A 14226-nucleotide genomic window follows, 5' to 3' on the forward strand; every position below is an offset into this window, starting at 1 on the left:
CATGTGTTTCTGTCCTGTACCAGTTGCCAACAGGTACTGACACATGAATTGGCAGAAGCAGAAGTGAGTTTATTCCATTATTGTTAATGAATACACTGGTTTTCAGCTAAAAGGTTGGGTGTGCCCCATAGGTACCCATAGGCAGCTTCTGTAAGTGTCAGCACAAGACTGTACAGTTTATCTTTCAATGTAATTGTCAATGGCCCAGTCTCTAGGCTAACCAGTCCTTGGGACACTGGAGTAATATCTTGCTCAATGATTCCTCCTGATTTAGATAGGAGGAAACACAAGCCCTTTCTGCTAAACTCAGAGGATCGCTTATAAATTCCCAATTGTCTGTAGGTTTCTATCTGATCTCACCATCGGAGTTTGAGAGGTTTTCCCTTTCTACCAAATGGTTAGTGGAGCCTCGGTGTGTTGTGGACATGCTGGAAGTTACAAGCAACAATCATGTGCACACCAAGTCTGGCGTGGAGAATGCTGCAAGAAAATCCAGGTGAAGTCTGTAAATCCTTGCACACTGACTGTGTCTGAATAGTGAGACCTACCTGACTGTTTCCAGTATTGTATTTTATAGAGAATGTCATCTTTCAAAAACAAACAAAAAACCCCCAGTTTTGAAGCCTTTCTTATCACCATTCCTAGATGGATTGGCATGAGGAAATGTAACAGTTACAGAGATTCTATAGGAATTTTAGTCCAAAAGCTTAGAAATGTTCTCTGGTGCTTCCAGATTTCTGCATCACCAACATGTGATGAAGCCCTTCCTACATTCTTGCTCAACAAACCATTTAGTTAGCATGCACTGGAGTGTCTTATAGCTGCCAGCAGTACATAAGAATTCTCTTCACCCCTATGCCTCAGAGTCAGTGTTTGTTTTCTGTCTCCTATTCTAGGGGGTCAGGAAGGAGTTCGGGTGACCATGGAGAAGATGGTAAGCAAAAAAATAACTGTACTAAATGTAGCATGGTGACATGTAAACCCTGAAACATCTTTCCTGCTGCTACAGTTGATATTTCCCCCCCTACCCTCCCCCCAAAAAAAGGGGAAAGGAGGGACACGAGGAAAGCATTGTGACCTGCCTGGACACAGTAGTTGCTAGTTCTAAAGTAAGTTGCATGTGGCAAGGTTGCCTTGAAGGGACAGAATGAAGTTTCTGCTGGAAGGAAAAGGCTGTGGGAAGATAAGGCCTGAAATTACAGATGAGACCTTCTGTTAGCCAAGCGAGTATTGCTAGAAAATACAACTCAATGTGTGAGGGGTTTTAAGGATTAGTTGTGAAGCATTCAGTAAAGTCAAAAGGTACTTACTCTTTTGGGGAAAAAAAATTCCAGTTGTGGGTATCCAAAACTGCACATATGTCATGAAAAGGGGAAAATATTGTTAGGTAAAAGCTTTTTTTCCTGCTCTTTTTTTAGAAAGGAAGTCTGGGAGGCTGATGGAACATGCCTTACTCAATGATGAAAGTGAGTAAGATGAAATCTTGCTACCGACAGGGCAGGTGCCTTTTTGAGTGGAAAAAGAAGAAAACTGCTGGGAATTTTGTGGGTTCCAGTACTCAGTCCCAAGGGATCTGCAGTTACACAAGACTGGTAGAAATACTGGGTTTTCACAAATAGGTAGAAGTGAGGGGTTGGACAGGTCTTCATGCCCTCAGGCAGGGGTTGTTCCACATAGCTGCGTTCACTGTGTGATAAGAGAAGGATCTTTACTTTCCCATAGGACTTGTCTAAAATAACAGCTGGAACAGACCGTTCCTTTGGGGCTCTGGTGCGCTGGGACTGGTAACATCTCTGGGAAATGACTGTCGCAGTCCTTTGTGCCAGCCTGTTTGGTAAAATCCTAGTACTGGTGAAGAGGCAATGATGATAAAGCTCTGACCTCTGAGTGGTGGGAGGCAGGTTTTAAAGGCTGTTCAGCAGGAGGTGGAATGTGGCTGGGCTGCAAATCTGCACTGGTTTGGCTCACTGATTTAACCCTCTGCTTTCCAGAAGTCCTGAAGGAGATCCAGAGTACTCTGGAGGGGGGCAGAGGGTGAGTATCAACCAATTTCTATTCCTAATGCGTGGGGCTGGTGAGGGAGGGCATTTCTAGTGGAAAGCTGGGGGATGCCCAACGTGACAGCAGGGATCCTTCTGCTGGAATCTGATAGTGTATGTGTCCCACAAACTACCAAAGGGCAATAGGAAGAGAGAGGCAGGTTCTCTTTCACACGTTGTCCCTTGACATATTTTATGAATAATGCTTTGTCTCTTTCTCTCCGAAAAGCAGGAGAGATCACATTCCCACATCCCAAAGGAACAGGACTCTGAGTATTCGCATACAGGTTTCTATTCGTGTCAACCCATACTGATCTAAGGGCAGGCCACACGGGCTCAGTTGGCCGAGGATGGGACTCTGGAGTTTTAATCTGGGCTTGACACTGTCACTTGGACGTGTTCAGTATCTCTGCTCCCATTCTGTCTATACAATACAGCTAAGCTACCACCATGGGTGCGGGGCTTTACCTTGGCTCCCTGGAATACTGATGTTCAGGTGACAGGGGCTACGGAAGTGTAGGCAAAGGACTCCTGTTTGCCACGGATGCAGGAAGCTTGGTGGGACTGGTAACTGCTGGTGTGTAAGGATAAGTGACTGCCTGACACGCTCTGCTCTGTGCACTTCTCTGGACACTACCTAACCTTGGTTTTCTGTCAGCAGCTGGGAGTGGATGGGATGATACTGCATTGCAATAATGAATCTTTTCTTGTGTCATTGCAGGAGCTATGCAGAAAGAAATTTGGCAAGAAGTCCGCTAGGACACGGACTAAGTAATGGAGGAGGTAGGTGAGGCTAATAAGGGTATTTCAGGCGTGGTGAAGTAGCCAAAGGAAGCAGAAAGTGGAATTAAGTTGTTTGTTTTTTTTTTTTTTAAGAAATTCAGCTTATTTAAATGGTTTGTGATACTGCAGATACTGCAGGTCTGAATTTTCAGGCTGGGAATCTGCTGGCTATGAGGTACTAGCACAGTTCAGCGTCTTGCACCACATGAGTGAATATGCTGCATTGGTTTTAAAGGAAGAGATACAAATCTTTTGAAGGCTCCTGGCTGACTCTTAACCTTACCATAAAGCAACCTGGAGAGGTAGCCAGAGCTCGTAGCAACAATCTGTTGAGTATATCAACTCATTAGCTTGCAGCTGTTTACTAAAATGGCTTTTGCATTCTTTTATCCCAAAGCAGATTGACCAGAATTCGTCACTGACTTTTTGGCATTGGATTGAGTGCCATAACACTACTGATTGGGCAAACCGTCCCTGGGGAGAGGGCACCGGTGCTCCCTGCATCGCAGGCTAGTGAGCTGCAACTTGCATGCGTGTGCATGCCTGCCTCTGCCTCTCCAATTAGTGCCTCATTAGAGACATCTCCTCTTGGAGCCCGCCTTGCATTAGGACAGAAGTGGATCGCCAGGTCCGATGCACCACAAGCCTCTGAGTACATCTAACTTTTAAATGTTTGCACATTTCTCTTTTCTACTGGGCTGGGTTTTAAATTATAAATGTTACTGCCTTGGTGCAGGATTTTAATAAACGCACACTGTTACCTCCAACTGGTTTAAAATTATTTTTTGTACAATTTTTTAAAATCGTATGCGTATTTCAGTTTTAATGGAAACACTTAGAAATTTACTTTTTAAAAGAAAGCATTGAATAATATATGCTAGATTCCTGTGACTGCTGTATGTGGTATCTGAATGAGTAATTTTGGGGTTTGTTTGTTATGGTACTGTTAACTGGCTTTATGGATTTGGGTAGAATCTATTTTTGTAGCCATTCAAATCAGAGGACAATTAATTGAACTTGATTTTTGTTTCAACATTACGTTGTTCTTTTTTGGAAATAAAACTCTGAATTCCCTTTTGTGATCCTTGTCTGCTCTCATATCTATTTTTTCCATCAGCATCTTCTTTCACATTGGCAAGAGGCTCATGCCCACTTACCCCTTTAAGAAGGTGCTGTTCCCCTCTGATCTGCAAAGAGGACTTCTGGAGATTTAGTGGCCTCCTTGAGCAAGGTGGTGGTTTGGAGAAGACACATGTGGCAAGCAAGTTGATTGTATCACTGTCCTGCCTTTCATGCATTGTGTTGCCAGAAAAGGGCACTGGTTCAGATTATAGTCCCTGGAAGGCTGTCCCGAAATAACTAGTGTGATAATACACTGAAGGGAGAAACAGTCGATCTGGCAATGCTGCTGTACTAGGCAGTAGATGGATATTTTATTACTGTTTTTTAAATTGAAGCTGGTGAAACTCTGTGGAGCAGCTTGTTGCTCTTCAAGCTTTTTGGTTACATTGTCCCTGACTTCACACCTTTTCCAGCTAAGTAAAAAGGGAGAGTATTCTATTTCCCTCCTGCAACTTGTGTGTAGCACTATGAGAGTCAGTGAGAACTAAATCCCCCCAGGCTGGGTGCTGAGCTGTCATCCTTGCCATGCTTTGGAAACCTCTCCTTGGCAGCCCTCTTCTTTTGGGCTCTGTCTTTATCCTCCTGAGCAAAGCAGAGGGATCTTTTATTTCCTGGAATACTAGGGTGGCACTTTCTGTGCTGCAGGAGAATGTGATTGCAGAGCTGCTGTTGCTCAGGCGAAGTTTCAGGCACCCTTCCTTTTTTAGAAGTATTAGTATCTCCTTTGAGGCCTAATTTATTGCTAATAAGGCTTTAGAGAGCCTTCTCTCCTCAGTGTGGTCTGGCAAAACAGGTTTCCATTTCCTTATTTCTACTAGCTTCGTTATTTCATGTTTTCTATTGCTGCAGGATTGAGCTAACAGAAAGGTGGCCGGCTGTTTCCCACCTCTTGTGCCAGGCACCGATGCTGCAAATTTGCAGGAAGTTATTGTTTAATCAGCAGCTTCTGAGCCGGTGTGATCTTGTGCATGTGCATCATCCTGGCGCACCCAGCTGCTCCTTTCTGCTCCTCGCAGATGGGATGAGTTTAATGCCTTTTCTGGGCATTTCATTTACTGGCAGGCTTGGGGTAAGTGACACGGGAGCCCTGCTCAGAAAGGGCAAAAGCACTTCATAACTTCCCTCCCCATTTTCACCCACATAATTTGAAAAATCTACTGTGTCTGCTGAGTTAGGCAAGTCACAAAAACGCTATCGTAATTTGTATTTCAAGTGAATTTATATTTAAAATCAAGCAAATAAAATAACTTTATCCAGGCTTTTTGTTGTTTTCCTGAAAGAACAAGCTTGACTCCTAAGGGGATAGAGTAGTTCAGGATGTGTGCTGATATATGGCAGTTTTTGCCTATTTGAAGCCTACAGCTGAAGGATTCACTGAAATAAAACTGCTTGGCTTATTGTTATAAGCAGAGGCATTAAGAATCCTTTTAGGGCTGCCATACCTAAAATACAGGAGAAATAGCAAAGGGGCAAAGCTGGGGAAGACTGGAATTAATGTGTTGTGCTTTCAATCACATTATGAGCTGAGCAGGAGAGGATAGAAAGGCTCATAACATTCAGTACCAGGGTGTATCTTTTGTGCTGTCAGAAAACCAGTAGCAAGTAAAATCGGTGGTGGGATCAGGTGTTCATGAAGGGTGCAGTCTTCATTGAATGCCTGTGAGCAGCTTTTGATTGTAATGGGGAAAAAATCCCTCTGCATTTTTCCCTTTCAGGAATTGCCATAGGAGCCTGCTGTTACCCTGAGTCTGCCCGTCAGCTCCCAGCTATAACAACAGCCTGTTTCTGAGCAGAGGATTCAGCTGCTGCCAAACTCCTTGAGTTTTGTGCCCACCTCTACTTTTCACTTGCACTCCCCTTGTCTGGGATCTGATCGAAGCTTGCTGTCTCCAAGAGCTAATGCTTAATGCTTGGAAGCACTCGGAGGGCTCATTGGGGCTGATGAATGTTATTGCCAGGCAGGCTTTGGCAGCGCTCTCCGTTTCTTCTGCTTTATACGGTCTTGCTGGGGTCTGGCACCATCAAGTGCCCCTTCCCTGCAGGAGCTGAGCTGCTGTTAACACCGGCTGCCAGTGCTTGAAAAGTCCTTTGTTACAGCCGTGCTGGCAGCATGTTCCCTAACCTGGTTGGTTTTTGCAAAGGGGAAAGCCTTGGATCACAGCTGAAGAACCACTCGAATTTTCCACATCTGAATACTCATATTGGGTACCTAATATGGGACGCTGTTTTATAGTGGCCTGAGTTTTAGGTCAAATGCTTTCTTGTAATGTGAGCTCTTTTATAGGGTTGCATATTCGGGGCCAAAATTCTCTAGTCCTAGAAAAGCTTGGCCTGGGGCTCTTTTTTTTAAATAGTAATTCAAGCTTTCCTTGGATGTTTAGCAACTGAATATTTGATGAATTTGTCTAATAATTCTATTAGAAGAACATTATGTTGGAAGGAAAAGTACTTTTCATCTTAGTCATATGGCTTCAGGCATATCTGGTTAGCAGGAGAATGACATTTTTTTACAGCTTAACTGGTCTTTTTCTTAAAATATAATTTATATCTATTGCAACTGGAATAAATGCATGCCTGGAGCGTAGTCCTAAATTCAGCCTGCAAAGCACATTGCTGCCTATGCGGCCTCATGAATTGGGATGTCTGACAGCAGATAGTAGCAGTGATGTTGTTTCATAAGGCTGAACAGAATTGGTTAACTTACGGATGTGCATCACAGTATCACAGTATGCTTGTTGTAGGACTGCTTGTGTACAGAAAGGGAACTTTCCGTTAGAATGTGTACTGCAAGGAAGTAACTTAAATTCTATAGAGCTTGTTAAAGTGATACATGTTGAGAGGCGTTTATTACTGTAAAGACAATCTAGCAAGGCACAAAACCTATGAGTGGCCCAATATCACACTAACATTTCTGTTGTCCCACTATAGAATATTCTGCTTTTGATGGGGCAACTGTCAAAGTTTCAAAACCAAACCTTCTTCTATGTACTCAGGCCTCCTCCCTGTATTCTTCTCCTCATTCCTCCCCAGAGCTTAGGAGCCCTAAAAGAGTTTCCCATCTGTGGTGTTGCTGCCGAGAGCTGTTCTGCCCTCCTGTGTCACTTATGCCTGCTTCCTTTCTTCTCCTAGTACATATTTGTGCTTTTCAATTTTATTTTTAACCATCTTAAAATTTTGCTGAATCAGTCAACTGAACCAGTGCCTTATGATCTGGATTAAGGGAATAAGCAGCAAGAAAAATTGCAGGCAGGTGGGCCCACTCGTTTAATTGGAAGCTCACCATTAGATCAGCTTACCTGTGAGGTCAAATTGCACTGAGATGAGGAAACAACTGAGGAATACAGGAGATCCAGGGAGGGAGGAGTGGCCCCTTTCAGATGACAGTCATAAAGTCAGTTTAGCTGTAATGTGAAACCTCACCCCTAGTTGCATGATTCCTTCTGCCTTTATCTCTGCAAGCTTAGCATCTGCTCGGGATTTTCAAATACCTGATGTAATCATTTCAGTCTGGACAATCTAACTTTTCACTTTGATCCTTTGATTTATGCTTCAGGGGCTACGATGCTTTGTGCCGAGAAGTTGTTTCCCATGGGAGAGCGGGCCCTGCGGACAGCCACATACCAGGGCTGTAGCCCACACAACTGGAAAGTCTCTTGCATTCATGTGTAATTGGTTTGAAAAGCAGTTCAAATCCAGGGGATTTCACCAACTCAGATGAGTTGGGTGTCAAACCCACAGTTCCCAGCCATACAGGAAAAGGGAAGGGGAACCAGAACTGCATCTGCGGCCACCCAGGCAACTCAGTGTGCCCTAGAGTGTGATGGAAGCACAAAGATCCCATTCCCTTTAGTTACACTCTAGCTAGCACAGGACACCACAGCAGTGAAGATGCAGCAGAATGACATGTTTGCTGGTTTCTAATCACGGCAGAGTTCCTGCTGTTGTCATTACTCTGTTCACCGTACCAAACCAGCAAGACTAAAGTTAGTACAGGCTTGCCTGGCCTTGCGTCTTCAGTTTGCTCTTTTTAGACACTAGCTACAGAGGCAGGTTGGGGGATTAAAAGGAGGAAGCCTGAGCTGCACCTTGGCTTAGCGCAGAGTCTTTCGGCTCAGACTGGGATAAAGTCCATCCCTCCGGTAGGGTGTAATGCCATCTGCACAGCGTGTTGGTCTGTGGTTTTGGCTGACCTCTGGGTAGGGGCCATGGGACGCTGGCTTCCAGTGTAAAAGGATCATCCAGCCTCATTGAACGGCAGACAATTGCACAACAAAGTGCTCCTGAAATATTAAAGGAGGTTGTTTTCCAGTGTATGTAACTTAATTGTTTTGGTTTCTTCTTCCAGACATTAATACTTTATTTGGCTTCCTCAGGTTATTGCTGGGGAGAAGGACCTTGGACACCTTCTAGCTCACCTTAAAATAGCTGGGAGAAGAGACCAAAGGCCTTACCAGTTTGAAACACTGAAAGGCCAGGCATTCTGCCTCAGTAGACTGGGGTACAGGCTCAATGGAGAATGTTTTCTGTCAATATGAGACAGCATGTGATATGGAAGGAACAAAGTAGGTACTTTAATTCAATGAGACCTGGGCAGGCAAGCCACACACACACAAAAAAAAACACCACCACAAGAAGAGGATGATATTTTTAAACCAGCCTTATAAGCTGCAGGGTTTTGACTGCATTGTCAATTCTGCTTGGTAGAGAATGAAACCCAGAGGAGACTCTATTTATACATCCATCAAGTTTAATCTTAAAAATAGTTAGGAATAGCATTGACCGGCCTCCTTATCCAAAATACTACCAACCAAACAAGGTGGCTGCGAATTTATGCAAAGTGTCATTTCTCTGGTCACTCACGACTGGATTCTAGTCTTTTATTCATGACATTTAGCCATTTCTTAAAAATTAAGTTATCTTCGTAGCTCTCTTTTCTGCAATGGCATCAATGCTTTTAAATTAAGTTGTTAACTTAGGAATTTGCAGTTAAAAGGTGGGTCTGATGTGTTATCACCCTATAATAACATTTTAAAACAATAGTGGTAGAATACTGGCTGAAAAGACCTGATAGTTTACGCAAATGAAGGAATCTTTAGGAAACTGGGGAGCCTTGTACTTAAAGAATGTAGCCTCTCTTTTTAAAGCTTTCTGTTCCTACCGCCTGCTGCTGGATTCCCAGTCCAGGCTGTTTCTCCAGGGTATGGCTTAATTGTCACCGCTGGTACCGAATGTTGAGGGTGTTGTGTGCAAGGGAAAGTTTTGTCAGTAGTCATACTGTTGTTTGAAGTGAATCTGTCTTGTTATTGAAGCGGTGACTAGGGTAAAACTACGCAGTAAATCAGTGTTTGAGGTAGATATTGAACCCAAGTCTCAGGCCACAAATTCCGATGTACAGTCTGCTTAGCGATCTGGAACTGAAATCTGTGAATGTTTCACCTTTCTTGTCACTTTCCCCAGCCTTAAAAAGATATAAACAAACTACCAGCATCTTGCTAGGAGCGCTTTAAAAGGCAAACAAATGTAGTGTTTAGTCTGTGCAGGAATTGAGGTTAGAGGTGCTGAGGCAGGCAGGCTTGACTGAGGAAAGGTGGAGCGGGAATATTTGCACAGCATCTGTTCAGCCTCTGTCATCTCAGTGTAGCTGTAAGCAGACAGGAGTCTGATAACAAAGCGAACATGATCCGTACGTTCATCTTGGCCATTCTCCTCAGGCAAAACCTGATCACACCACCTGAGACTTCTGACAAATCAAAGAAATCAAAGAAACAGAGGGCTCTGGTTCTGCCTGGGGTATGCAGAGCCTTGAAGAGGCTCCAGCTGATAACGACATAGAGTTTGTTAGAGCTGCTTCCTCAGGAACTGTGAAAAATTGGATTTTTCAGAGAAGTTTCTGCCCCTGCCATGCACATGTTACAAGTTCAGAGCTTAGACTGGATAAGGAATTAATGATCCAGATGACATCAGTCATTCTGGGCTTTGCAAAAGAGATCTCTCTTCTCTGCAGAGAGGGACAGACGTTATTCATAAATAACGAATAAAAGAATGTGATGAAATAGTTAATTTAGCTGTTGCTCTACAGCCTCATTCTTTTGAGCTAAGAGGATCATCCAGTGACAGAGAACTCAGGTAGAGTGTTTTTCTTAAGATCTGCTCAATGCCCAGTTTTTATCATTGCTTCTTAGTGGAGAAGCCCTTGAAGTACAGTAGGGAACAGCCAGGGGGTTATTGGAAGGAGAAAGGAAAACAGACCCCACCCAAACTAATGCTGCTAAGCATCTCCATCTTAACAGCACTCGTCACATTTTCAGTTCGGGTCACTTGTTCTGATTGCTGGCCACACCTGAGTTTATCTTGTTTAATCTCCAACTCCTCTGGAAAGCCTTTTTGGGAGGGGGTAGGGAGTAAAAGGAGACTTGGCCTTAAAGAGCCCTGGTCATCATCAGAGTTAAATCCTGCGCTAACCACACTGTCCCTTGGCAGCCTGGTGAGTGCAGAGGGAGACTGCATGTGCAGATTAGACACTGAGCGTTGGTGTTTGCTCTGTTACCTGCTTAAAAAAACAAAAGAGGATGGGGAAAACCATCACTGAATTAGACAGCAGCAGTGCATTGACATAATCACCTGCGGAGAGTAACCTTGACCTCTTTGCAAAAGCTTAGTTTAAAGGGGAGCGTGGCTTTACTTGGAAATCCAAGTTGAAAGGAGATTTAGTCATTCTGCTTGATTTGGACTGAGATTTAGGCTTAACGAGGACAAAAATGGTGCCAGTTTTGCTGTGTTTTCTGTGCTGAGCTGGAAACTGCTTTCCTGTTGTCAGCAGAGAGCCTGGTATTGGCAAGAAGAGGACAGGGGCTGAGCTATCCACGCTTGGTCCCTCTGGGGGTGCAAGAGAAAGAGGCCTATGATTTAAACCTAAGATCTTATTTAGATAATATTCACTGTGCCTTGTCTGTTAGCCTCTCAGTTTAAAACAAACATGTTTTGGTATTGGAATTGACCTTTACTTTTCAGACTTTCTTTGGAGATGTACCTGGTCAAACCACATCTGAGCCTGACTGTTGCCTAGGTGAAATCCCACCTCTTTTCTCTTATCCAAAACTCTGCCAACCAGCTGGTGATATTGCTGGTTGAAAAGTTCAAAGGTGCCATGAGAAAGCTTGAATTATTGATGCCACTTTCCTTCTATATGCCTGTAATCATCTACTGTTTGGGCACAGCCCAGCCAGAACTGATGTTAGACTCCACAGCTGGGCTGGCTTGTCGGGACGCTGGAACAGACTCCAGGCTGCATGGAAACAAGGCACAGGAGTGGGAATACGTTCCCATATACATTAGTACAACCTACGGTACTCGGCACTGAGAAGCTTGCTGGAATCAGGACGGATGGCATAGGTACGTTGAAGAAGTTACTGTGCAGAGTGATAAAGAAGGAGCTCGAGCAATTTGTACAGGTGAATGAAAACAGATAACTATTAAGAATCAAATTCCAAGTATTTCCAGTTAAGATTAATCATTGTGCTTTTTAATCTGTAGAAGTTGGGAGAAACCACTGTGTTTAGGGAAGATGACACTCGCTTCTCTGGTGATCTTAAAATAACAGCATGAGCTATCCACTCTTCTTTCTGTCTGTAGTTTCATGCTGTTTTTAATAGTACTGAGGTTCTCCTTTCTCTGATGTAAAGTAGTATTATTTCTTCTAAAAAGAAAGAAGAAAATGGATTTTTTTCTTTTTCCTGTAGTGATATAGATGAAGTTGGCATAGTGAGGGGAGTTGCAGTACCAATGAGGAGGACCCTTCAGCTGCTCCAGTGTGTCCAGGAGGCAGATGGTCCAGGGCAATTAATCAAACCAGGTCTGTTGTCAAAGGAATTGTTTATATAAGCAGTGATTCATCTTGCCATTCCATGTTACAAAACAATCTGTTCCAAACCCCTGTCTCAGAAGAATTGTGAGCTCTAGATATTCACATTCCAACCCAGATTTGGAGTCTGGGGTCCTGTCTTTACAGTGAATCAAACCAAAGTCCCATGTCTAAGCTTCCTACAAATTCGAGCAGCACTCATGAACTTTCTTGTCATCCAAATATTGAAGAATTGTTATTTTGCAGAAGTCTTTATCTTTCCAGACACATGACTATCTAACAGTAGTGCATAAAAGCAGACTTTTACATTCCTTCCTTTTTTTTTCACTGCATTTGGAACTGTAGAGAAGCTGTATCAACTTTAAGCCCTCTGGAGGACAGAATATTAACAACTATTCTGTACTGAGGATTTAGTGCCTAATTCAGCTACCATTAATCTCAGTACCAAAAGTCTTGTTGCAGGATTTAGAGATCTAGGCCACTAGAACTGTGTATTAAGCAGTGAGGGGGGGCTGAAATAATGTGGGCGCACACCTACATAATACAGAGAGCACTGTTTAAAGAGAGGCGTAGAATAAGATAATTTGATGTTGAGATGAACTCTGTACTATGCAACATACGTGTCTAAGATGTTTTGAATAGTGTCAACTCTAGATCGGAGCAAAAAAGCAAGTTTGGAGGGAACACCAAGGACGCTGGTTGTTGAGGAACCCTCCATGTACATAGCAGGGCTTGCAGGGCAGCAGCTCCTTGCTCAGTGTTGCAACTGGGGAAAAGGGAGATACTCTTATTTTCTAGTTGCAGAAGATTTTCTGTCATGCAGAACAAAACAAGTAGTACACAAAAAAACATTTGCAACAAACCCATGTACTTTACATATGCCTAGTGTGCTTTTTTTAGAGCATTGATTCTCCTGGGCTGTGTAAATCTCAAATGTGGTTTTGCTGCCCTCCTTGGGGTGATTGAGGTGAGACAAATTTGATTCGCTGAGTTGTTCTGTATCAGTTTGTTCCCAGAGCACTGGAGTTTCTTTCTTTTTAATAACTTTGAAGGATGCTTGGACAAGTTTTCAGTCCGCAAGCAAGTCAGAAGATAAGAAAATAGAAATAAAAATAAGGGTGATTCACATTAAAATAAAACAGAGGTTAACCTGGAACAGGACAGTCAGTTTGGCACTTCCCAGCTGCACAGGTGTGATTCTGCAAATGTTTATACGCTTCTATAGAAACAAGGTAAATTATTGTGTAGGAGGATCAGGCCTCACGTTGTAGCTTATTTCACAGCAAAATGCACAATGTTTCCTTTCATAGATGAATTGACATAAGCCCTCACATTACTGCTGAACACCAGAGAAATGCCCCCTGCCCGATCCAAGACCCGACACAAAAAGGATGGAGAAGAGAAAGTGTTGAATTGTGAGGAAAAGACAAGCTGCCCAGGAGATTCAAACGCCCACTGTGGGCAACGGTTGGGAGATAAGAGCAAAGGCCAGTGGAAGGACAAAGAGCCATTGCCTGAACAAGATGACACCCTTGAAGAGGACCCCTTAAAAAGCCAGAGGCTGGTGAAGCTTCATGGAAGCAAAGAAAATGGCCACAAAAAGTTATTCCGGGGGAAAAGAGCTTACAAGAGAAATGATAAAAGAGAATCTGATTTGGGGAGAAGACGGGTAGAACAATCAGTGTCCACGTTGGAAGGGAAAAAAGGAAAGGCCTGCAAGCGACAGGAAAAGACGTCAGGACGAGACAGTGAGGACAGTAGTGATAAGGAGGAAAAGGCCACGACAAACAGCAAGAAACACAGTTTTAAAAAGAAGCGTGGCAGGCGTCCTGCTATTGGTGAGAAAGTCACCGAGGCAGGGTCTGCAACGTCAATTGTGGTGCAAAGTGCTGAAGGCTCTTTTCGGAAACCCGACTTGCCGCAGAAGGCGCACAAAGCCGGGCACAGGGAAGGGCACGGTGGGAATCACGGCTGGAAGGAAACTTGTGAGCAGAAGTCAGGTTCTCAACCCCATGGCTGCATGGCGCAGGGAGAGGGTGAAGGAACTGGGACAAAGCAAGTTGGAAAACATACCAGGATTATCGTCACCGAAAGCGCAGCAGAAAATGTCCTGGAAACTTCAGGTAATTCCTGTTCCGACTCCAGCAGGGAAGGCCATTGGACCCATAAAAAAGGTACAAAAGAGACTGGAGTGGACAGCACTGCAAGCAGTGGAGAGAGGAGCAGTTCTTCAGAGGAAAATGGCCTCAGTGAGAATGAAGCTACACTCAAAGATCCTCCTGTGACTGAGGGCAAAGGGCACAAGGAATTGCTTGATGAAAGCAATGAAGCATCTAACGAAGCCAATAGGGAGCAGGTGGCCACAGATGGAAAGAAGGAATCTGGGGGTGAAGGCACTGACTTCACAGGATTGGAGGCAGA

General features: G+C 43.9%; 1 protein-coding gene across 12 annotated transcripts in view; it reads left to right on the forward strand.

Annotated features, from left to right (window-relative positions):
• Positions 1-3904, forward strand: part of LLGL2 (LLGL scribble cell polarity complex component 2) — a 34080-nt gene extending 30176 nt beyond the window's left edge. For 3 of the 12 annotated variants that reach the window (XM_065034042.1, XM_065034041.1, XM_065034045.1), the window contains exons 21-27: positions 343-496; positions 897-934; positions 1419-1466; positions 1992-2034; positions 2269-2326; positions 2761-2822; positions 3220-3904. In XM_065034042.1, the coding sequence (XP_064890114.1) occupies positions 343-496; positions 897-934; positions 1419-1466; positions 1992-2034; positions 2269-2326; positions 2761-2814 (395 nt within the window). In that variant the 3' untranslated portion in view covers positions 2815-2822; positions 3220-3904. The remainder of the gene's footprint in view (positions 1-342; positions 497-896; positions 935-1418; positions 1467-1991; positions 2035-2268; positions 2327-2760; positions 2823-3219) is intronic. The other 9 variants (XM_065034049.1, XM_065034047.1, XM_065034048.1 and 6 more) reach the window with 5 other exon arrangements.
• Positions 3905-14226: the final 10322 nt, after the last annotated feature.

This window comes from Columba livia, chromosome 18 (genome assembly GCF_036013475.1).
Source record: "Columba livia isolate bColLiv1 breed racing homer chromosome 18, bColLiv1.pat.W.v2, whole genome shotgun sequence".
Lineage (NCBI taxonomy): Eukaryota > Metazoa > Chordata > Aves > Columbiformes > Columbidae > Columba > Columba livia.